Below are 24,123 nucleotides of genomic sequence, written 5' to 3'. Positions count from 1 at the left end.
GGTTTGACTTTTTACTGTCCAAGAAATGATTTCATGGGTCAAGAAGTTTTGATCGAGTTTTTTTCAAGACAATTTCAAATGCAGTAATATGGGTAGGATAAACTTGAGGTTTTATGAATGATCTACAGTTAATAAATTGATGGGTGATCGATCAAAATTAGGGTTTTGGATGTACCACTTCTGCTCCTGATGTTGTTCCAGTCATGTAAATATATGGCTGCTATGGCACAAAGGAATGCAAGGATGCACTAATGGAAAAAAATGCAGGGTGACGTGGATAACAGATCTGGTTAGCCGAGGAGACATTCTACTTCAAGAGGAGATTTATAACACATGTTTGCATAATTCAGTCTAAAAAAATTGCTTTGATTTGCATAATTTACTTATTAGTCCTATTTTCACAATTCAGTTCTAAAAAGCTTTGATTTCTGCAAATATTTCACTTTATATGAAAGGTTGACTTATTCAAATTTTCCTGTACATGTATTAATATCATTTCTTTTTGTTTGTTTCCTTTAGGTTGTATTACCAGATCTTGCAGTACTGAGGATAGCAGTATATGAGGAAGGGGGTAAACTAATAGGACAAAGAATCTTGCCATTGGATGGACTACAAGCAGGTAAGCCATTGAGTACCACACTCTCTTATTCCCATAGATTTTACACATAGACCACTAGGTGTAGGTAGTTAAGAGGTTAACCTTCAAAGTACTAAATTATCTTCCTTTGAATGAAGTCAGGATACAAAGCATGATGCTGTGTCTCAGGGGCGGATCCAGGATTTCCCAAATAGGGGGGCAAATTTTTTGGAGGTAAATTTTTACAAGCCCCCCCCCCAAAAAAGAAGGTTTTCAACCACAAATTAAGGTTATTTTGCAATGGAAAAAATTTGACAAGCCAAAAAACCGAAATAAAAAAAATCCTTAATTTCTATGGCATTTTACATTACAAATTTCATTTTTTCTTCTCAAAAGGGGGGGGGCACGTGCCTCCCTCTGTGCTTCCTGTGCCCTCCCTGGATCTGCGCCTGCTGTGTCTGACTGCTATTGCTTTTCAAAATTATTTCAACCATTAAACTTAAGTAATGAAATGTGATGCAGTACTTTCAGCCAACTGGTGAGGCCACCATTAAAAAATCAAGGCTTCTGATCGGGGCCCAAGAACATTGAAAAATGTGAAATCCCCCCTTTTCCCACAAAAACTCTCCCCTTTTCCCACAAAAACTCTTTGTGTGAATCGGTGCATCATATTTTCATATAGGACAGATTCAGACAAGAAACATGTGCATTGCCATAATTATATCTTTAGGATTTTAAAGCCATTGTACTAGAAAACTTAAGTACCTGGCGCCATGAAAGCTGCTCATTACAGTATGTAGGCTTCTGCCTATAAATAATACCATGCTCTGAGAAAGTATAGCGGGAATAATTTGTCCGAGGTCAGACTGGCAATTGCTGTTTTAACCGATTTGCCCGTCCAACGAAGGATGAATAATTCCCTCTATACTTGCAAAAGAGACGCCTGGTATATTTGTTTGATATCCTGCCCCCTCGGACGAATAATTCCCTCTGTACTTCCTCAAAGTATATTATTTTCTTATTCACTATTCCCTATTACAGGTTATAGACATATATCACTGAGAACAGAAGGTAACTTTCCCTTATCACTGCCCACTGTCTTCTGTTGTATTCAACTCAAGACGTACGTACCAGATGGATTAACACGTAAGTAACATCCTCAACATTCGGCCGATTTTGTAACATATGTACGTCTGATCCCTTGTATGTTGGATCCTCCTGAAAATATTGGTCTTTGTTTTTTAATTTTGTTATTTTCTGAAATCTGCTATCGTTGAGTTGTGAGTGAAGGTGAAGCAGAGATGGAAAAGAATGGGGCTCTTCTAGATTAGCATCTAAGTTACATCCTCTAGAACAATCAGAGCTTGGAAATCATAGGATCCTGATGTCAAGAAGATAGTCTGTCCATGTATCTAGGTGTAAAGTGTTGCGGGGCTTAGAATTGCGTATATACACAAATGCGCAGACCACGGGCACTGCACAGACTTGGGGCAACTCACCACACCCGTACATGCCCGGGCTCCGTTATGTTAGTGAAGGATTTTCACTTTCTCAGAATCCTGTCTAATGGGACCTCCCCCCCCCCCTTATAGCTGGCCAAAGTTTGGGAAGAAGTGAACAGTCACAACAACACTCAATGATTCCAACATTAAAGTTTTTAACAATTTCCTTACCTTGGAATCTTGAGAGTGTCAAAAACTGCTTGGATATTCCAAGCCTTTGGCGAGTCGACACCTTTGGTAATTTTTCAAATGTTGTTTCGCTACTATTGTTCGGGTACCCGTAGCACGGTAACAGCCCCTTCTCACTTGAAGCTGAATTGGAACTTAGGCTATCATGCCCATAAGGTATTGTGTGTTTTCGAATATGACTTTCTATAGAGCCAAAATTCTCACAGATAATCGCTTTGATGGTCGCGAACTCCATGATTTCTGAAGACGATGTAACCCTTTCTTAAATTCTGACCTGCTTTTTTAAACCAAGGGTTACTTTGCCCAGCTCATCTCTGAAGCGTCACACAAATGCATATTTACGTATTTGAATTATAAACAACCAATCAAGCTAAAGAGAATGGAAAGATCAAACTAAAATGTCAATATCCAATTCATAAGAGAAACAAATGAGAGAGTGAAGGTGATAGATTACTATGGGTGATTACGTAATAATGAGAGTAGACACTGAGGCGACAGGTGCGGAATGGAATGAGTGAACATGTGAAGAGACAAAGAATGGAAAAGACAAAAGAGAATGAGTTGGAACGTATTTAGAGTTAAGAAGAACGAATGACAACTCAGTAACATTGAACTCATAGGCCTGTATTCTGAAGTCAGGTTTAATTTAAACTCAGGTTTAAAGTTGTGGTTTAAGTATGGATAGGCAATCGTTATATAAATCACTAACGGTAGAGATATCATATTTCAGCTCATTTGGCTCTCAAATCATTTATAATTGTCTTGGAATTATAAATAGATTATTGTCTTCACCATGGATGAATCAGGAAAGAACACAGTAAGCATAAGAAACGTTCAATTTAAAAAAAAACAATATTTTTGGCCTCCCATACTTAAACCACAACTTTAAACTCGAGTTTAAATTAAACCTGACTTCAAAATACGGGCCATATAATCTAAGTTCAGATGACTAGGACAATGATAAAAAAAATGGAAAATGAAGTAAAGTCTGTAAGACAGCTGAGGAAGAAAACACTATTTATTTATTTGGTCATTTTATACAGGGTAGCCATTTCAATAATGAGTATTCTTCTGCCAAGGGGTCCAGGGGTCCTTTGCAGAAAGAGTTGCGTTTAAATGCAAGTAAAAAAATTAATTGTAAGTCCCAAATACGCGCTGTTGATTGGTTGAAAATCAAGTTGCGCATTTAAAAAAAAATTATTTTCCACTTGTGGGATGGAACACCCTATCAGCAAATGCTGTTTTTCGTAGGGGTCCATACACACAAAAATAAAAATGTACAATATACAATCAAACATGGTAATGACAAAAGCACAAAATCATATGACATAAATCATAAGAACATACAATAATGGCAAAAGAAACAAAATACAATATGATAATAAAAGCAAATATATATAAAAGCAATAGGGGGAATAAAAGAAAACTAAAAAATGTAAAACAATAGAAAAATAACTTTAAGATAACCTAAACTCAAGCAGGGGCTTGAAATGAGGAGGGAAATGATGCAGGCGTTGCCAACAACAATAATCAGGATGAGGGGGGATGAGCATGTTTTTAAGATGATTTTTAGAGTTGCGATTGATTGCAACGCTTTGCAATGGATCCCTGTATATACAGATAAAAACCTTAAAATACACAATAGATTACAGAGTAAATCCTAACATAATTAATGATATACAATAAAAAGTAGAATAAAACTTCAAATATTATAATCACATTCATGCATATATATCACTCACGCACACACACCATCACACCTATCGCAAAAGATTAGTATATTACATTTAAAAAAACAGAAAAATTAAAGTTTAAAAAAGGAAAAATAAAAGAGTAAAACAGCCTACAATGCCTCTTAACCCTAAATAGACTGGGCTATTTCGACGCCTAAGAAGACTGGGGGGGGCTGATTCAGCCCCCCCCTATGATCTCGGCCGTTGATCGCGCGATCGCGACGAAAATTGGCACACGCGTTACCCATGGCATTATCTACAAAACTATAACATCAAATTCTGCAAAAAAATCTCAGTCTCATTAATTATGCTAATTTATGCGTAAAATCATAAGTTTGCTCTAATTAAATAAATAATGCCCCTGAAATGCTAATTTTTGTTTCATATACTCTAGATAGGCATCTGATCAAATTGATTTAAAAAAAATTTCAAAATCACATTTATTTTCTTATGTATTCTATTGTTTTCTAAATTTCTTATGTATTTCTTTGTTTTTCGACTTTTTGTTTTTTATTGTTTTTTCGATGGAAATTGTCGGGGACTTTATTTTGACCATAAACAAGATAAAATTAATTGATTTTAAGCAGTAAAAGGAAAAATAATGATACATTTATGAATTTTGGCTAAGAACACTATTTGCATTGGATTTGTACACAAATTCACGTTTTTGAGTAATTTTTGGTCTGCATGCACTTACGAAATGTTGCGTAATTTTGGAACCGCGTACCCGGGGGTCACAATTTTGGTCTCAAAAGTTGCGCGAGACTTGAAATTAAAAAGTCAGCGAGCGACGCGGTCAAAAAATTTCGCGCGGCAGATTTATCGCGAAAAATGTCGAGGGGGGGGCTGAATCAGCCCCCCCCAGTCTTTTTAGGTTTAAGTGAATGAACTGATGCTATTGCACGAATATCAGGCAGCAAGTTGTTCCAAGTGGGTGAACCTTCATAATGTAGGGAGCCTTTGAAATAATCGATTCTCAGATTAGTTGAAAAAGAGTGGGGAGTGAGAAGCATACCGGGTATAAACTTAAACTTTTCTCAGAACGACACATTTTTCATATGTGATGGTATGTTTTTTTTTTGATATTTGAATGTGATTGAATTAATATACAATTGATAATCAAATAATAAAAGTTTGTCAACAATATCTATAGAAATATATTTTTATCTGTATTTTTTATCATTACAGGGAAAGCAACTGTTCATGGATGTAGCAGTCTTCAGTTTATTTTCTTTCTTTTTGTTTAATCCACAGAGTTTGTAGATGCTCTTTCAGATCCTCAGTTATATCTGTCACAAGCAGAGAAAAGAGCAAAGCAACTTTTATGCATGGGAATTGAAGAGGTAAGTTTTTTTACTTTCAACTTTAATTTTGGCTGAAAATCATTAGAAGCAAAGTGCTGAAAATTTCATCATAATCTTATTTTAGATAATTCAATTCCAATTAATTTCAAAGTTTTAACAATATTTTGTGAAAACTGTAATTTGCACACCCTCATGAATATGCATCAGGTTTTCTGATGATGTCATCATGTCCTCACTTTCTATTTTCTTATGTTATTTACATGAAATCATATTATTTATAAGTTTTTTTTTTTCCAATTTCTTTTTCACCCACAGTAGGGTGTTTTATTCAATAAACAATCAGTTTACATGCACATCTGCTTTCACAATTAATATGGCTTCAGTTTACATTTGTTTTCAGTCAATGTACAAAAATAATCAGATAGTGAGTGTTTAACAGTATTACAACAAAAGCTGATAATACAGTCTTATTATAAAATGAATCATTTCCGGTACCAAAAGCAAAAAACATAGCGTTAATTTATGTAGAGAACAAGAGATAAAGATGCAAAATTGTATCTCGCAAACCGTTGAAAATCTTTTCGACATTAGTCGAAAAGATTAATAAAATTTGACTAACACTTTTCAAAAGATGCTTGCTGCATATTTTCACATGAAATAGCTTTTTCGTACAAAAAATAATTCTTTAACTCGTTGAGGATTTTCTTAGGCATAAGACGAATTCCAGCTAATTTAATTTTATATATCATCCATTTTATCCAAATAATCAGTGTATTTAAGGCTCTATTATATGTAATGGGAGTAATTCCAAAAAGAACATTTTCCATGGTAGTTTTAATACTAGTTTGCATCTTTCAAACAGTCTCCTTTCAAAGTATGCCCATACTTTTTTTTAACTAAGTGGCATTTAAAGAACAGATGTTCAATAGTTTCAACTTGGGTGGTACAGAAAGTACAAGTACTACTTGATTTAGCTTGGATTTTGCACAAATACAAATTCGTTGGAATAATACAGTTAATTAAGCAATATTGAAACCACCTGATTGAAACATCTGTCAGTACTTGAAACGGTATAGAATTAAAACAACGCCATTTCTCCAGTGAGACTTGTTTTCCGATTCTCTCTTCCCATTTTTCTTTTCTTTGAAAGTTATTAGATACCTTTTCTTTCACCAATGGAACATAAATATTTTTACAACCTTTATTTTGCTTCATCAATACAGTTATGACATTGGGTCTCAATGGAGTGGTTAACTTCACAAAATCGTTATCAGGTTGCGAAAAACTCTCTAACTTTTCACTGATCTCTTGTTTTATAATGAAATATGTAAAGTAATCAATGGAAACATTGTACACTTCAATAATTCTTTGTCTACTTAAAACCTGACCATCTGTTCCTATTAAGTCGTTGACAAATCTTAAACCCTTTTGACTCCAGTGCCTAAAGTTAACTAGATTTCTGTTAATAACTATGTCTTCATCATGACATAGGAGTTCAGAAAAGAATTCTCTTCTACTGGAACATCTATTTGCTTTCCAAAAAATACACCATGAGGAGAGTACATCTTTCCAAAAAGGGTTTGTTATTATATCAACAAACTTTTCTAAATAGCCATGACTATAAAGTAAAAAATTGGGGTCTGAAAAAGGGATGGCATGCAAAAAAGAATTGAAGCATATATTATCCATGAATCCATTATGCATTCTTCGTATCCAGGTTAATTTCAACGACATAAAGAAACATTCAATATTTACCATTTTCACACCACCTTCCATATAGGAATTACAAATCTGAATTCTTTTTATACGATCAGGTTTTTTATTCCACAAAAAATTTATTTATAATTGCTGGTCAGTTCCAACTTTTACAACTTTTTATACCACAAATGTTGATGAAAAGCTCCCGAGGCCTATGCTGATGTTAATTCTGAAGGCACTGTCACATAATTCCATGCAAGCTTTGCGGCTGAGTTGCGACTAGTCAACCACAACTCATCAGCAACAAAGTTTTGAGCATGCTCAAACAATTTTCTGCAGGCAAATCAGGCGTTGGTACGCACTGCCGATACGTCTGACCTGCGAGTAGCAAAGATAGTCAACGGCAAGTCATATCATTCCCCCCTTTTCTTCTTTTTTGGCACCTCTGCTTTTAAGTAATTATGTAATGCTTATTAGTATTTGATTTTATTATTTATGACACTATTTCTTCCCAGTTTTAGGAATCTGTGTATTGCATTAGAATGTTTACTTTTGTTTTCTTCATAATTTTGTTATGATTCTGTTTGTAAAAAGTCACATACTTCCATCTTTGGACGGCTTGCCTTTGCATATCTTGATAGTTCTAATTCAATAAAATTCAATTATATATCAACCTAGAATGAGATCAGTGAGGTCCCCACGGTGAACAACAAGAAGAGACCGACTGTACGGCATCCGACGACGCCTACCAACGCGGCGCCGAACATCGGTGGATTCACGCCGGGCGGACCGACTCATAACCAGAGTAAGAACTTCATCAGTAGATGTGATGGCAAAGACAAACAGAAAGGTAGGTCTTGGTTGGTTTACTGGGCCCTGTGACACAAAAGGATACAATCAATCGCACAATCGAGCATGATGGTCATTCAAATAGTGAATCATGTACAAACAGCTACAATTGATTGTGAATGTCACTTGTATCTTCTTTTGTTGCACCCCCTCGACTGCTAAGAAAGCATGTTAATGCTAGCCTTGTAAGTAAACAACCAGACAGCCGACAAATTTGATTAACCACCAGATTTTTTGTTTGTGATAACATGTAACATTACTAACACATTAACTTTTGTTAAACACTGTATTGAGACCACTGTCCTGCCTCATTGGCCCTATTTTGCATGTAAATCATGAAGTACTGATATACACAATATCATTCCAATTTTTGTCTCATCTGCATAGACTATAGGCACCGCTTTTCTGACGGCGGCGGTGGTGTCAACATCAAATTTTAGCCGAAATGTCATCAAATTTGGAAAGTATATGGACCTAGTTCATGAAATATTACTGAACATATTGCCTGAGTTTCAAGTCACATGATCAAGGTCAAAGGTCATTTAGGGTCAATGAACTTTGGCCAAGTTGGGGGGGGGGGTATCTGTTGAGTTGCCATCATAAATTTGAAAGTTTATGGATCTGATTCATGAAACTTGGACATAAGAGCAATCAAGTATCACTGAACATCCTGTGTGAGTTTCAGGTCACATGATCAAGGTCCAAGGTCATTTAAGGTCATCAAACTTTGGCCAAGTTTGGGGGGGGTATTTGTTGAATTACCATCATAACTTGGAAAGTTTATGGATCTGATTCATTTTGGAGGTAATTGTTAGATTGCTGTCATAACTTTCAAAGTTTATAGATATAGTTTATAAAATTTGGATGTAGGGGTAATCAAGTATCATTGACAAGTCATAGGTCGCATGATCAAGGTAAAATATCATTTATTTTCAATGAACTTAGTATTGTATCATTGTATGAATGGTGTTTTGTGTGAATAATTATTTTATAGTAGTTTTCAAAGTCAGCACTGCTACTATAATGAATCATGTAATGCAGGTGAGACTGCCAGAGTCGCTCCACTTGTTATTTGTTTGTTTCTGAGGATGGTCAGACATTTGTTCTGTGACCCATTGCACAAAGACTTGAAATCGAATGCAACTCTAAAACATCAAATGATACCTAAATTTCAATCAATCAGAAGCATGCATTTGGTTTTGCGCTTGATATATTGAGTTAGGATCAAATGCAAGTCTTTCTGCTACAGGGCCCAGAAGTCTTTATGGCAAATCCTAGGGTGAATTAAGGAATTCATTGATGGTCTCACTTCATCAAACAGCGACACGACATCTGCTCTGGCGACAATTGCTCCAGTTTTATTTTGTCCGAGATATAGGGTTAAGGTTAGGGTTGCAATAGTGTTTTTATTAATGTTCAGTTAACGGTGCGGTTTAAGGGTATAGGGGAAGGCGGGGTAAGTTGAGCATAGGGGCAAGTTGAGCCACCAGCCCCAGGCCAATAATGAATGAGTCAGACATTATGGTGGTGATATGTATTGATGACCCATTACATAACCCTTAACCCCACCACATTGTTTTCAACTTTGAAACAAAAAGTACTTTTTTAGAGGGAAAAATATAAATTTCAGCCAAAAAAGTTTAAAAGGGTGTGAAATAGATATGTGCTTTTTACCCACACACGTCTTTAAATATAATAAAGAAATAAGAACAATATTGTTAGTCCAGGTATGGATTCTCATTCTTGTCATAGTCTTTTACATGATGGATGCATAAGAAATGTTTGGATGTAAAAATATCGCATGAAGTTAGGACTGGGGTAAGTTGAGCCAGCCAACATGGGGCAAGTTGAGCCATGGTAATTCTTATGGTAATGTATAATAAGAATAAAAAAAATCTTTAAGTCATTGATATGCAGGCAGAAAGGAGCAAAACCACATGACAGTTCTTTTACTTTTAGAGGATGTTAGTATTTAAAGAGAATTAGCAAGTGAAAAGACTTTGAATAAAAAATTGACGTACTTGTTCTTCCTGCATACATTTTGTACATATATTTTGTGGCCCAAATTACCCCAGAAGGTGGCACAACTTACCCCACATATGGGGCAAGTTGAGCCATTTGACATCGTTTTTTTTCCAAAGGTCACAATGAATTTTAGTGTGGGGGTAGAAAGTTATATATATTGGTGAAAAATATTTCCCAAGAATCAAATTTAATGGCAAGGTACTAATTTCTACAATATTATTATTCATATCAATTCTAACATGCAAAAAGTGTCACAACTTACCCCACCTTCCCCTATAGTTCAATCCAGGATTGAAGTTTGTCATTCCATTAGTGTGCCGAATTCACAGCGGAGCATTTGTCGCCGGAGAAAATGTCGTGAAACGCATCGAACAACAGTTATTGCATGATACCTTGGGAATTGAAGTATTTGCATATAGACCCATTGATCACAATTAACATTTCTTTATATCACATATTATCTATAGACCATAGCCTGAGGTACATGTATGCATAGGTTTAGTTGGCTTATTTATATTCTGCTCATTTTTTTTCATTCAAAATGCCCTTTCTGCTGCATTTTGTATGCTTTTATACAATAAATAAGTAAAAAGAGTCTCAGTATCATACTAAGTATGATGACATAATTCATTCCATAGAATTTAATCATCTGAGATGAAGTGAGCGACAAACATTTTTCGGAGTCCATATTCATGAATTACTGATAATTGATAATGAAGAGTTGACTTTTATTGGTTTTGTAGGAATGCAACCTATTACTGCAGACAGTTTAAGGAAAGAAAGAGCATACCAGAAACTGCTGAAGAAACAACAAAAAGAGCAAGATTCATTGAGCAAGAGACATTCCAAAGTAAGTACCTGTGTGTGTGTGTGTATATATATATATATATAGGCTATGTGTATATACAGTTGAGGCCAAAAGTTTACATACACTCATGGAATTCAGTGAAATTTGTTCGCTCGTCAAGCACTGTAAGATTTACTATATATCTTCAGAAATATTATTACTATCATGACGAATTTGGTATCAAATGAAATAGTGTATTAGGCTCTTTTACATGATTGGGATGCCATTGGGATTTAAGTATATTTCAGGTGGAATTTTCTTTCAAGAAAAAAGTAATATTCGTGCCTAATGTAATGTGGAGCGTCGTGGAGCGTTGTGGCCCAGTGGATTAGTCTTCGGACTTTGAAACAGAGGGTCGTGGGTTCGAATCACAGCCATGGTGTAATTTCCTTCAGCAAGAAACTGATCCACAATGTGCTGCACTCAACCCAGGTGAGGTAAATGGGTACCGGTAGGAAGTAATTCCTTAAAAAGCTGTGTGCGCTATGAACGCCTAGCTTAGCCGGGTAATATAGGAGCGCCTTGAGCACCTAACAAGGTGGATATGTGAGCAACATAATTACCCTATATTATTATATTATTATTATTAATCTATTGTTTGTTATATTTTCAAACATCGGTTCATAGAATTACATAAAAGTCAAATCTATGATTTATATAACATTTCGATCATGATATATACTGAACAAAAAAGTGTAATCTGAAATGTTGTGTTTACAAGTAACTAGCTCAAGTATGAAGTGATTTTGTCAAATTTTGACTTTCAATTTGTCTAAAATATGAAGATTTTGGGGAAAAAATGACTTCTGAATATTTTTCAGCTCCTGTTGACAAAGCAATGTGATGAAGGGGCATGACATACTCATTTCTTTGATATCAAATTTGTCATGATAGCACAAATATTTTATAAGATACAGTAGATTTTATGATGTTTAGCAATAGTCAATTTTTCTTCGAATTTCCTGGGTGTATGTTAACTTCTGGCCTCAACTATATATATGTATATATATATTTACTATATCTTTCTCTCTTTCTTTTTCACCTTTAACTTTATTACATATTTTTGTCATAGTTCATAATACAGCCTTCACCCTACAAGCTTTGCATTTTAGTCAACTTCTCCCTTTTCAATTTCAGGCTGGAATTGTCAGTTTGATTTAAATGTTATCGTAAATTTTGACAGATTTCCTTTGAATCATTTTGCAATACATTTTTACATCTTCTTTGGTGGGATAATGTTAATTACACTTATTTTTCTTTGGTTTGATTTGTTTTTCAGGAGAGAGCAATGTTACAGAAGACGCACTATTCAACAGTGAACAAAATGGAGGCATGTCACGACAGGGAAAAACTGACAAGAGAGAAGAGTTTAGAAAAGGCCATCAAAAAGAAAGGGTAAGTCGCTTAACATGCTTTCTTATTTTCGACCAAAAGGGGATTTAAATGCACAATATCAAAGCATTGTTGATAATATGAGATCATTTTCTCAATGTCTATATGCCAGCCGTGGCAGTTTCCTTCAGCAAGAACTTGATCCACATTGTGCCGCACTTGACCCAGGTGAATTGAATGGGTGTCCATTGGCATTTATTCTGCGAATGCTTTAGCGCCGATATGGCAGCTCTGCTACAGACAGGTAATAACATGATACCAAGCATCAAGTGCAGTTGGGTACATGTATATGTATAGAGAGTAGTGAGATATGAATGGAAATATTATAAGTAGTCTGGATCATTCATTCTTTTTTATCATTTTTCCTTTACTTTTCTGTAATTTGAATATGATTGAATTAATATACAATTGATAATCAATTAATGAAAGTTTGTCAACAATATATATAGAAATATATTTTTATGTGTATTTTTTTTATCATTACAGGGAAAGCAACTGTTCAGATTTGAAAATAGAAACAGAGGTTCATGTACAATCGTTAGTCAATGACCACAAAGCACGGGTAAGATATTATTATTCATTCTTATTATTTCCTTCAGCAAGAAATTAATCCATATTGTGCTGCGCTCAACCCAGGTGAGGTAAATGGGTACCTGGCAGGAATTCAAACCTTGAAATGCAGTAGTGCGTAAAGCTGCTCTGCCGTAGCTCCTGTGATATAGAGCAGAGTTCAGCTAAAGTAAGTTCTTTGAGACATCATGCTTGGGAAGGTACAAGACAGGAGAAGACTAGGAAGACAGAGGAATGAATTACTAAGAAACTGGAAAGTCTTTGAGAGAACGGAGCATGTTTTCCCAGGATAGAAGAGCCTGGAGAAAGTGTGTCCTTGGGGTCTCCAGGTGTCGGGACGACCTGATGGCACTTAACAACAACAAGTGCTATATATTTAAACAAATGTAATAATTATGACTTCTGTACTCTTGTAGGTAAAGGATGTGGTATCAGACCAGAGTAAAGAGTTTGCTGACATGGTGAGTCGACAGCAAGTAGAAGAGAGGAGTTTGAAAGAGAACCATATCCAACAGAGGTGCGACCTGCTAAAGAAACTCATGCTCAGTACTCAGGAAGAACAAATGCAACTATTAGCGGGTAGAAATGATAGGTGAGCAGCATACTGAATAATTTGTTGGGGGAGGGCATTGAATATTGTCAGTTGTAGATTTATTCATTCATATTTCATTTTATTCATTTTTTTTGGTGACATGAATGATTGATATGTTTGGATTGTTATAACATGTTTTACTTTTTGTGGGGGGATCTATGAATGAATATATATGTATGTACATATATATATATGTACATCTCTGAATGCATTTGAACAAGTCAAAGTTACTAAGATCTTTTCTTCAAAGTACATGCCCAAACGCAGCTCCTCAAGTTTTGCTTTATTCAATGTGAAATATATTCTTCTTTTTTTAATTCCACAGAGAAATGAAGGAGTTGAAGTCAAATCAAGCCAAGGATTCAATGGAGTCAACTAAAAGTGTCAGCCATGACAAGAGTATCAAGAACAAGGCAGAGAGAGATAGGTGAAGATATGACAAATCTTTCATTTGTCAAATAATAACCCAAGTCAAATCATGTTCTATTCAGACCATACTAGGCATAGCATATATATCATCTCTCCCATAAGTTTGTGAAACATTTCAGTGGTTCTAATATACTTGATTTAAGTAAAGTGGCTATATAAGTCTAATAATTCTATTTCTTTGGGGATTGGATTTTGTGTTAACGTGAAATCATCTACCTCTTCCCCTTGGCCGTCAAGTATTTTGGCCACGTTGGTGAGTCTTCACTTGTGTAATATTTCCAATTCATTCTGAATTAAAATTGTTGTTGGCATGGTCATAGATGGTTCTTCTAACTCTCTGTCTCTTGTATTGCAGGAGAGTTCGGGAGCTTCAAAGTAATAACACAAAGAAATTCCTAGAAGAGAGAAAAAGGGTATGTATCTACTGGAGGAATTGTGAGAATGCTCTACTTTTTGAACTATTTTGTTCATCAATACATTTTAACTGTTTGCCCGCTCCAGGGGGCTGGGGACTTCATTCACAATTCACAGAGTGCATCAAGTCTATTGTTCATGCACACAATACTGATGTGTGCATCGCATTGTACTGTGTACACACAAAGCATTTCTTAACAATAAACCAATTATAAGCTATTGTGAGCTGAATTAGCATTGTCCATGCAAAAAACCTCTTAAGGTTGCACCTTGAAATCAATGTGGCACAGGAGTGATTCTGCTCATGGCAGGCAAAGAGTTTATAGGCACCTTTTCAGAAGTAAGATTAACAATCTGGCAAGCTGCTTTTCAGAGAGTTATTTGCACTTAGTTTTAATTGAGTCTTAATTACATTTTCATTGTCATAAATATATAATGAGGAAAACTGAAAATGATCATTCTATAAAGGAGTTGACATAAACTTTTGTCTAGAGTTATGTCAGCTGAACTAATGCAAGTGCTACTGTTATTTAAAATTTTTAGCTGAAAATGAAACAAGACAAGGAGAAAGAAGAAGTCCAACAGGAACACAGCAAACAAATGGAAAAACTACGCAAAGAAATTGATAAGGTAAGTTAATATTTATATTGATAAGGTAAGTTAATATTTATATACAGGTCCAAGATTTTGGAACTCCCTTGGCGATGAGATTAAAGATGCCCGTTCTTTACTGTCCTTTAAAAACAAATTAAAATTTATGCTCCTTATTTCCTAATGAATTATATTCACTGTTTAAACTAAAATTTTGTATCATTTTTTGCTAATCTATGTTTATACAGAACATAAAGCCTTATTATTATTTTTTTTTTCCAGTTAGACATAAAATTTGAAAGTTATATCTTGTCTATACATTATATTGTACCTTTTTTATTGTATGTGTGTGTGTGTGTGTGCGTGTGTAATGGTGTATTTGTATATGTGTGTATGGTGGGGTGTGTGTGTGTATGTTTATGTGTAATGTGTATATGTATGCGTGTATGTATTGGTGTGTGTGTGTGTGTATATATGTATATATATATATGTGTGTGTGTGTGCGTGTATTGATGTGTATGTATGTGTAGACATAATATAATTATATGCAGCAAATTAGCTTTGCATCCCTCTCCCTATCTCTATTTTCTTTCTATATTCTAGGCAGTTGTTATCGTACTATTGTCCATCTCATGTTCATGTGTTGTGTTGTTTCGTGTTATTTACTATTATTACTTGCCTTTTCGTTATCTTCATGTATTACTTTACGTATATTTCTATATTCCTTGTATCTATTTTTTGAGGGGTCCACATTATACAAGCTTTGCTTTTCAGTGGACCCCTCCATTCTTCTTATGATATATAATTGCGTTGATTCAATTATATCTAATGATATTGATTATATTGATTTAATTTGACATGTATGTTAATTTATATTTAGATTACTTTCAAATATGTATTTTTTTTTCTTCCAATATTGAATTTTGTTCATGCTATTGTTTATTTAAATTGAATCAATCTATTTTGTACTTATTTGTATCATTTTGAAGAATGAAAATAAATTTGAATTGAAAATTGAAAAAATATATCCTATGATCGCATTGTCTCACACAAAGTCATTTGGCAATGCAAAGTGCTTATGTATGTCGTGGATTTGATATCATACGTTATACAGAGTTTTTGTAAAAACATTGGATGTGTCAAGTAAAATATATGCATGTTCAGTGCCAATTTCCATCACTTAATTCCGTTTATCATCATATAAAAATCAATGAATTATGAACAATACGTGTTCAAAGGAAGTTCAGTCAATATGTTCATGTTTTTATTATAATATTTTGAGCAAATCCTGTCTAATATTTTGTATTCTCATTGTATGTGTGGTATAGATAGAGATGTATTTTTTTCTTTATGTAATATTAGACAGTTGAGGCTGAGAAGGTAGTACTAGATGGAGCAGGAAATAAGCAGGGATGCCTCATTTCATGCTTAAATTAGGATTCAGAACTCTTCAAATTATTTTCAGCCATAGAAGAATATAGAGCCGTGTAAGAAAGGGATCATGTTAGGTGATTTTCAGACTTGAAAATCAAATTTTATTCCTGATTAAGATATTATTCTTCTTTTCTTTGTTTTGGTTTAGATGGTTGAAGCTGAGAAGGTAGTATTAGACGGAGCAGCCAATAAGGTCCACCTAGCTGCCAGGCCCGACTCCTCTTCGGTCTGACCTTCTCATCCAGAGATCGTGTGTGAGAACTACCACTCGGATCATGTGTGTGTATGTGTGTGTTCCCCAGGGCCCTGTTGCATAAAACTACTATTGTGGTCACGTTCCTTTTCAATGGTAACTGCCATGGTTACAAATGCCGAAGCAGCCAATCAGAAACAAGGATTTCAAGGAAAGTTACCATTGGATGGCAAGGTTACCATATTAATTTTTTTTATGCAATTGGCTCAAGGAAGATTAAGTGAGGAAGCCCTGGGCGCATTAGGTGAAGCATGTTGCTGCCTCATTGGCTGTTCAGACTTTTTCCAAGACTGTATGATGTATGGAGTTCTTTCCGCCTGGGAAGCGTTTTTGCGAAAGGATCCAACACTTACCATTGGAACTGCTTCTCAGCCAGTCAAAATCAAGGAGAGTTGTCAGATCTGACGACTTTCCGGAAGACAAATGCTGATGAAATGCCCCCCCCCCCAGATTATTATTGTCAATGCACATGAGATAGTGTACATCCAAAAAAATACTTCATATTCACATACATATTCCCAAATATGTATGTGAAGACGTATATATTCTGCTGTAAAAATCACTCAGGAATTAAGGGGAATCATTATCATGAGCAAAGGAATTTATTTTCATTTTCTTTTTAATCTTTTCATGAAGGGTATATTTTAAAAAATATTCAGTCATGCAGTCCAGTATTTACAGTTAGATATCTACCTGACTTCATATACTCGCCATTCCTAATTGTACAATATGCAGCGTTTCAAATCATTGTATGAAGATCTGTATGAATGTTGCATATTATTATTATCCCTAGATAGTAATAAATCTTGTACAGTGATTTGAATATTTCACTTCATTGCTATAATTTGAAGGAGAAATATGAGTGCCAAAAATGCAGATCTTATTTTTTCATACCCGATTTGCTAAAAGGGTAACACCCCTGATCCCATATCCATGTGCATTGACAACGATTGCATGTTGGACGTGAGTCTTATAAGATGCTTTTTGGAATGAAAGCATGAAGAAAGTGGATCAAGTCAGATCTTCTCTCTTAAGGTCGGTTTCACTGGACCATCGGGGGGGGGGGGGGTGCTTCACAAAGAGTCAAGTGTGACTTGAGTTGCACTTAAGTGTCAACATGCAAGTGATACTTGTGATCTATAGGCAGTGGTGCTCTTCCCATGAACATGATTTGACCAATGCAGTAATGTGTTATAAGCTGCACACAACTTGACATTTAAGTCTGATATGTAATCAAACTTAAAATCTTTGTGAAACCCCCCCCCCCCCAAGATCAGTCTTAGTCTTAGGGAGTGTTAAAAACATGCACAATCTTTGAGGGGGAAAAAAATGAGGGTTGCTCAAGAGCTGTAAGGACACTGACAGTAAAATGTATGAATTAATCCGTAAATGAATGTCTTTTTACATGTATCAAAATCAACAGTGTGTACAAAGTTTTTATCACATTTATCAGTGTACATACTTACGAGTGTCATTTTTTGCATGTAAGTATACTTCTCAATCAATACTTGTAATATCCTTGTGTATATACAAACCTTTGTCTTACTTCCCCTTGCTCATGGTTGACTTGTGTCTATCATAAGAGAAAAAATATATATAATAAATCCTATATCCATAAATAAGGAAGTATGAAATTTTTGATAGCGCTGTAAATCAGTAAAAGTGCGTGTTAGTGTGTCCATTCATTTTGCCCTCGAGCTAAAGAATTATCTATGAACTGCCAACTGTTTTTGATACTATGGAAAGCTACTGGGGCAAATGAACTTTTTTAAAAAGATTTTCCTTTTGTTCATGAATAATTTTGGAACATTACTTTCCGTATTTATGCAACCCCATGTGTGAGTACAGAGGCAATTGTTAACCTCTTATGTTTGTACGTTCCTCTATTGTTTTGATATGCTGACAGGAAATGACAGATGATCACTTCCAGCCTTCAAGGATTCGGTGATGATGACCTCAACCTCTTATAAAAGTTTTATCAATAATTATGGTGGATGTCAAATTGAATATCTAATATTTCTGTCCCATGCTCACGGGCCTTGTAAGAGAAAATTTCAAAAGCGATCGCAAAATAATGAAGGCAATTTATGATCAACATTGCAAACCTCATGTTCACAAGTACAGATGATTGTCCAATCAGAATCTTCATGTTAAAGTTGCAATCAATTCCAATCTTTTATCTGACATGGTTCTGAGTTGTAAGTAGAAACAAGCTAAATTATTCGAACATGGCTTTCAGAATGTGATACGTCACAAGCTGAATTATCAAAACATGGATTTCAGAATGTGATACGTCACGTGCCATGATTTTAGGCTATGTACGATATTTGTGAATCCTAAAATTCATCTCTTTAATGAACTTTTTGTCAACACTCCCTGGTTTCGTCCAACTATTCTACTTTTCAATCCATCCATTAATGAGATTCAAAGTTACCGTCAGATTATTATGATAGGGTATTAATGATGTAATGAAAGAGCAAGAGTGAAGGCATTGTTGAATGAAAATTTTGAAGCAATACAGCTGCATCCACTTGGTTCATCACAATAGAAGTTAAATTTAGACCAATCACCTTATTATAGCAGTCTTTGCACTCACCAAGCACAAACAAAAATCAACTATGGAATGCTAGTCCTATTCATCTTGCAATAATCAATGGCACCTGAATTATGAAAAGCTGCTATTTTTTCTTACGTGGAGCAGACGATGACCGAGGAGACTCTAGTGATTTAGAGCAGTTGCATGTCGATATGAAAGCACAAAAATATGATTGCACGTTTATAGGGAATGCAATCATAAGTGATGTGATTTACAGAAGGGGGATCTCCGCCTCTTTGTACTGTAGATACTCTGCAAATTACAGAAATTCATTCAATAGCCTTTTACGTTTGTGGTTATTTATGCTGGGGGATTTTTTAATAATATTTTTATTAAACATAGGATATAGCTTAGGTCTTATATATGAAGAGGGCATCTCTATTTATTTCTGTTAGACAGTACAAGCAATTGGACTTATGAAGGCATTTTTAAACCTTTAGTATTATATTTTGTTTGGACATCATAAGTCACTATTTGGCTGGGTGTTGTTTGACACATTAGCAGTATTTTATTTTGTTCAATTTTCATTTCTTCATATTTAGAGCACAAATGATGAGAATATGATTGCCATTTCAATATACATGTATTAGTGTCATGAAAAGAAGAGTTTTTGAGTGTGTGGATGTGTGTATGACCATATGCATACCCAATATGGGTGTGTGTGTAGATGTGTGTGGATGGGTGTGTGTGTGTGCGTGTTTGTACGATATTTCTTTGTTTGAATTGAAATATATATAATGTATAGAGTTGTAAATGTGTATAGATATTATATTATGCCATTACCGGACATGTTAGTTTTGTGCAATGTTGTTCAGTTCAAACAATTATTTGAATTTCATTCTATAAAACTTATGAAGAATCAAAGAGAAATTATTAAATGAATATTGGTTAAGAGTGTTTCATCTATCTGGTTCTAAGGCTTTTTAAAAGCAATTGTAGCTTGCCAAGCACGCTTGTTTCTTGCAGATATATCACCTGGTACTCCTAGGTTAGCCATCCCAGATTTATGTTGTAGATAATAGCTGTTCATGAACATCGGGTACGGACCTCATTTCGATCATCCTCGTTCGCAGGATCTAATACTAATTTAACAATTTATATTGTCTGGATTAATCTTTCTTTCCTTAATTGGAATTCTGTGTATTTGCAACTGACTGAACAGAATGACCTTTTTTTTTTAAATATTTCAAATATTGAATTAATTATTTATAAGATTGCCAAAGCTATTAATAGGCAGTAAGTCACCTTGTGTATTCTCTTGTTTAGGTGTCATCTTAAAACGAACATTCCTTCCTTTTTACAGTTAAATTCTAAATATTTCCCTAACCCAAACACCGTCAGTCAAGTCCATAAAAATAGCATTGTGTAATGATAATGGAATAAGCAAGTAAACCATTGAGATTTATTTGAGGCTAGTGCTGAGATGAGAGATTCTAATGACCAAAGCTGTGTATCCGGAATGTACAAGATATCCCACGCTATCCTTGTAACAATAGATCTATTCACTCTTCATCTTTGTCATTGTCGTCCATGATGATTATTGAACTGGCAGGCCCAGTCCACGGCATTCTTATCAAGCCGATAACGTGATGTACATTTGTTGCGTCCATGCACATATATTTGAAATATTTGTACAGATAGGAGGAATTCATGTATGTTTACGTCTTATCTTATTATTCTCATCTCTCTTTTCTAATTTCTAAGACTCGTATTTGGGTCACACGCATGTGACATTATTGGTATAGCTTGCAGTACATGTATTTGAATTATGAGGTAGACCTGATCCCTGTTTACATAAAGCTTAGCGATTGATTGTGAGGCTAATTCCTGCGATTGATAGCATTGATTATTGTGTATGATCATTCGTAAGATCAGCGCTGGGATTGATCACTCGGCTTTGTGTTACAGGTCCTTGTTAATATTTTATACTATAAACTTCCCACGCTGTATTCATTTTCAAGAGGTTGTTTTATTTAAAGTATTCTTAAGTTGGTATAACTGACAGTGATGTATTCTATAAACCCCGTAAACCGTTTTCAATCCTTAATTTTTTGTATTTCAAACGTAAATGAAAAAAAAACCCATTAAAGATGAATGTTACAATTCTACTTAACAGATGAGCTTGTTAAAATATGATTCGTGTATTCAAGTGTTGTATTCAATAATTTTGTCAAATATTTTGTATTCAGATATGTTCCATACATATCTTGCTCTAATGACATTCATAGTTGCTCATGATCTTTGATAATTTAAGATTAAAATCAATCAATACCTTTCATCATTTATTTCTATTTGTTTTGCCAAGGAATTGTATGAAACATAGAGTTAAAATTTGAATGCCATCAATAATCTTTTATTTTCAAATATCTTGTTATCCCTATTATTTGCTTTGTGTTTATTGGGCATTAAATTTTACACTTTTGTATGTTGTAATGTTTTCTGTGATCTGTATTAATTCAGTAAAATTTGGTTTTAAAAAGTCTATTGAAAATGCATCGTTCATCATGGTATACAAACATTAGGGTTATGTTGTATTAGGGCATCTTAAAGTTGACTGCAAACTACGTCAGTTAATGTAATCCTTGGAATGCATTGAGATTGAGGGGATTGATTTTCTGTACATGGTGTAGCATAAAATCAATAACCGAACCAATCGGGAACGATAATAGTGTATTATCTTCATGTTCATTCTACATGAGTTCTTATACGTTCATGGCGTTTCTTTCTTTTTTTGTATACCCTTTTTGTAAATCTACCAAAATCATTTTCTTGATAAACCAATGTATATTTCGTAAAGCCGTTTATAAGTACCGATGACTTTACACACACATCTGGTGACCCTTGCTAAAGGGGATCCCCCTATGTAGCTGTTCAAGTTGTGCATAAAGTCGTTTGTAACTTACAAATAATTTAACGAAACACCATCCATTTGCCTGTTGCATAAGAGAAAAACTGGCATTTTATTTGCCAGAGTTTTTCATAAATTTAGTGTCAGTGGCATAATTTTGTTTGCCAATTTTGTTTATTTGCCAGCCCCCAGGATATAATGAACCAATCATTGACAGTTTTACTAGAGTTTTTTTTTCTGATCTCATTACTCTCTAAAATCGTAGGGGACGGGGTAAATAAATCACCACTGGAAAGACAGAGGAGTGACTGTGTTTTTTAGATATGGTAGAAAATGCCGTCACTCCTCTGCCTTATCACCCTTTCAGCCCTTTGTGTTTTTAGAATGCGAGGCCACATTTTATGAGGAAAAAAATATAACCCGAGTCTTGAAATTAAATCGAGATATTTCTTTAACATTCAGGTAAATAAACAGAATATGTATTTTTGATATACATCTACTTGTATGGGGCTCACTAGATAGAAAGAGTCATTAGATAAAAGTTCCCCATGCCTTATTGAGTTTTATTATTTAAGGTTTGAAATACATATCAAAGAGAAAGCTAGCACATACATGTTGTGCAATATTCTTTGAGATCATATTACAAAATATTTTATTTATAACAAAGTTATAGTGAAAGCGAGAAGACAGAATTAATTTCATTTCAGACAACAGAATCAAAGCGCTTGATTGTCTAAAATGTCATCCCCATGTTGCTCTATTTCTTTCCCAATCTTAATTTCTCTTTGCAATTATGTGATTGATTCATCTTAATACGATATGTAGTTAAGATTAAAATAATTTTAATGATTCGTTAATTATTAGGATTTACTTATCTAGTTTGTGCAATATTTGAATAAAATAATGCAAATAAATGATCTAAATGCTAATTAAGGCATTGACAATTTTTATTATTTTGAATTGTCCGGTAGTATGGAGTATGTTTTAACAATGCAAAATGAGGATGCATGGTTGTTATTATTTCATTTTATTTATTTTTTGTTGTTTTGGGGGCAGTTATTGCGCTACTTAGTTGACTAAAATGGTCGGTCCATGGCATTCTATGCCAAGTAAGGCAATCCTCTAAAGATCATCTTTAAACTCCCAATTCACTTTTCTTCCTGACCATTTAATTGATAGCACTATTCCAAACCAACTGTTACGATGCTTGGTCTGGGTATTTGATCAACACATTTAGTTATTCTGTTTTGTGTATGTATGTATTAATTCATTATATATTTCTTTTGTGGCAGATTGTGTGCATCGCCAATTGGTCTCCTCTCTCGTATGAGGACCTACTTTGACATATGACTTATCTGACTACTCATTTGTCGCATCAGGAGATTCTGTGACATTTTCTTTGGGGGGGGTTCTGCAGGGGTCAATACCACAGGGTCGTTTTTAGAAAATATTTCAATAATTGATATGGCATTAAATTATTACTGTAGAATGGAATAAAATGTTGGAGAAGAGGGTCTTGCGGAGAAAGGAACAATTTTTTTTATTACATGTTTTGCTGTATAGTTGCACGCTTGCCGTTCTGTTAAAGTTTTTTACACCTTATCATTTTTTCCCCCAACTATTTATGAGTTGTTTCCAAGGTTGGACTTCGTTCCTATGTAGTGTCGTGATGTGAATATGGCTGCATATTATATAATAGTTCTCGATGCTGTCACCATATGTTTTATGATTTAATGTGAGGTCGAAAATTCCTGTATATTTACCCAAGTATACATATGAATATAAACTAATATGATTGTGATATTATTGTAGATAATAGTTGCGCGAGTAATGATTTTTTTTTTAGATATGAATATATTACTAAAGAAATGAGTGGATTATGTGTTTTTTTCAACTTGCCTTCCTACTTGTGTTTATGGACTTAGCATCAGAGAAATTGTATAATGAAAATGGGGAACAGAGAGTCATTAAGGAGCTTTCTATTAGTTCTAGACCAGTTCAAGAACTATTTATTGAATGCTATTGAAATGTTTAGCTGATTGTATGTTCTATTCTTAAATTATAATGAATTTTTGTTTTCATCTTTGTCATCATCTTGAATTTTTCTCTATTGTACTAATGGTCAAATCGTGGCCAAAGAAAAGCTCATTTAAAAAAGAATTGAATAAGACTCAACCTTGAGAAATCAACTCAAGTCGTTTCCTTGGACTTTTATGTTGTAGTGTGAACAGAGTGTCCTCTGGTTTAAGGATGATTTGCATTGAGTAATTTTGAAAAACG

The 24,123-nt window shown here is 34.5% G+C and overlaps 1 protein-coding gene across 5 annotated transcripts in view; it reads left to right on the top strand.

The window, feature by feature from the left end:
- LOC121418309 (1-phosphatidylinositol 4,5-bisphosphate phosphodiesterase beta-4-like) overlaps nt 1-24,022 on the top strand; it is a 150,867-nt gene extending 126,845 nt beyond the window's left edge. For 3 of the 5 annotated variants that reach the window (XM_041612099.1, XM_041612097.1, XM_041612096.1), the window contains 12 exons: nt 520-619; nt 1,619-1,723; nt 5,256-5,344; nt 7,682-7,853; nt 10,621-10,727; nt 12,004-12,119; nt 12,603-12,678; nt 13,103-13,278; nt 13,604-13,705; nt 14,063-14,120; nt 14,665-14,751; nt 16,295-24,022. In XM_041612099.1, coding sequence (XP_041468033.1) covers nt 520-619; nt 1,619-1,723; nt 5,256-5,344; nt 7,682-7,853; nt 10,621-10,727; nt 12,004-12,119; nt 12,603-12,678; nt 13,103-13,278; nt 13,604-13,705; nt 14,063-14,120; nt 14,665-14,751; nt 16,295-16,378 — 1,272 coding nt within the window. In that variant the 3' untranslated portion in view covers nt 16,379-24,022. The remainder of the gene's footprint in view (nt 1-519; nt 620-1,618; nt 1,724-5,255; nt 5,345-7,681; nt 7,854-10,620; nt 10,728-12,003; nt 12,120-12,602; nt 12,679-13,102; nt 13,279-13,603; nt 13,706-14,062; nt 14,121-14,664; nt 14,752-16,294) is intronic. The other 2 variants (XM_041612100.1, XM_041612098.1) reach the window with 1 other exon arrangement.
- The last annotated feature ends 101 nt before the right edge of the window (nt 24,023-24,123 follow it).

The sequence above is a fragment of the Lytechinus variegatus genome, chromosome 7 (assembly GCF_018143015.1).
Source record: "Lytechinus variegatus isolate NC3 chromosome 7, Lvar_3.0, whole genome shotgun sequence".
Classification (NCBI taxonomy): Eukaryota; Metazoa; Echinodermata; class Echinoidea; order Temnopleuroida; family Toxopneustidae; genus Lytechinus; species Lytechinus variegatus.
The sequence above is the reverse complement of the archived record's forward strand: the minus strand, read 5'-3'. Positions and strand labels throughout refer to the sequence as shown.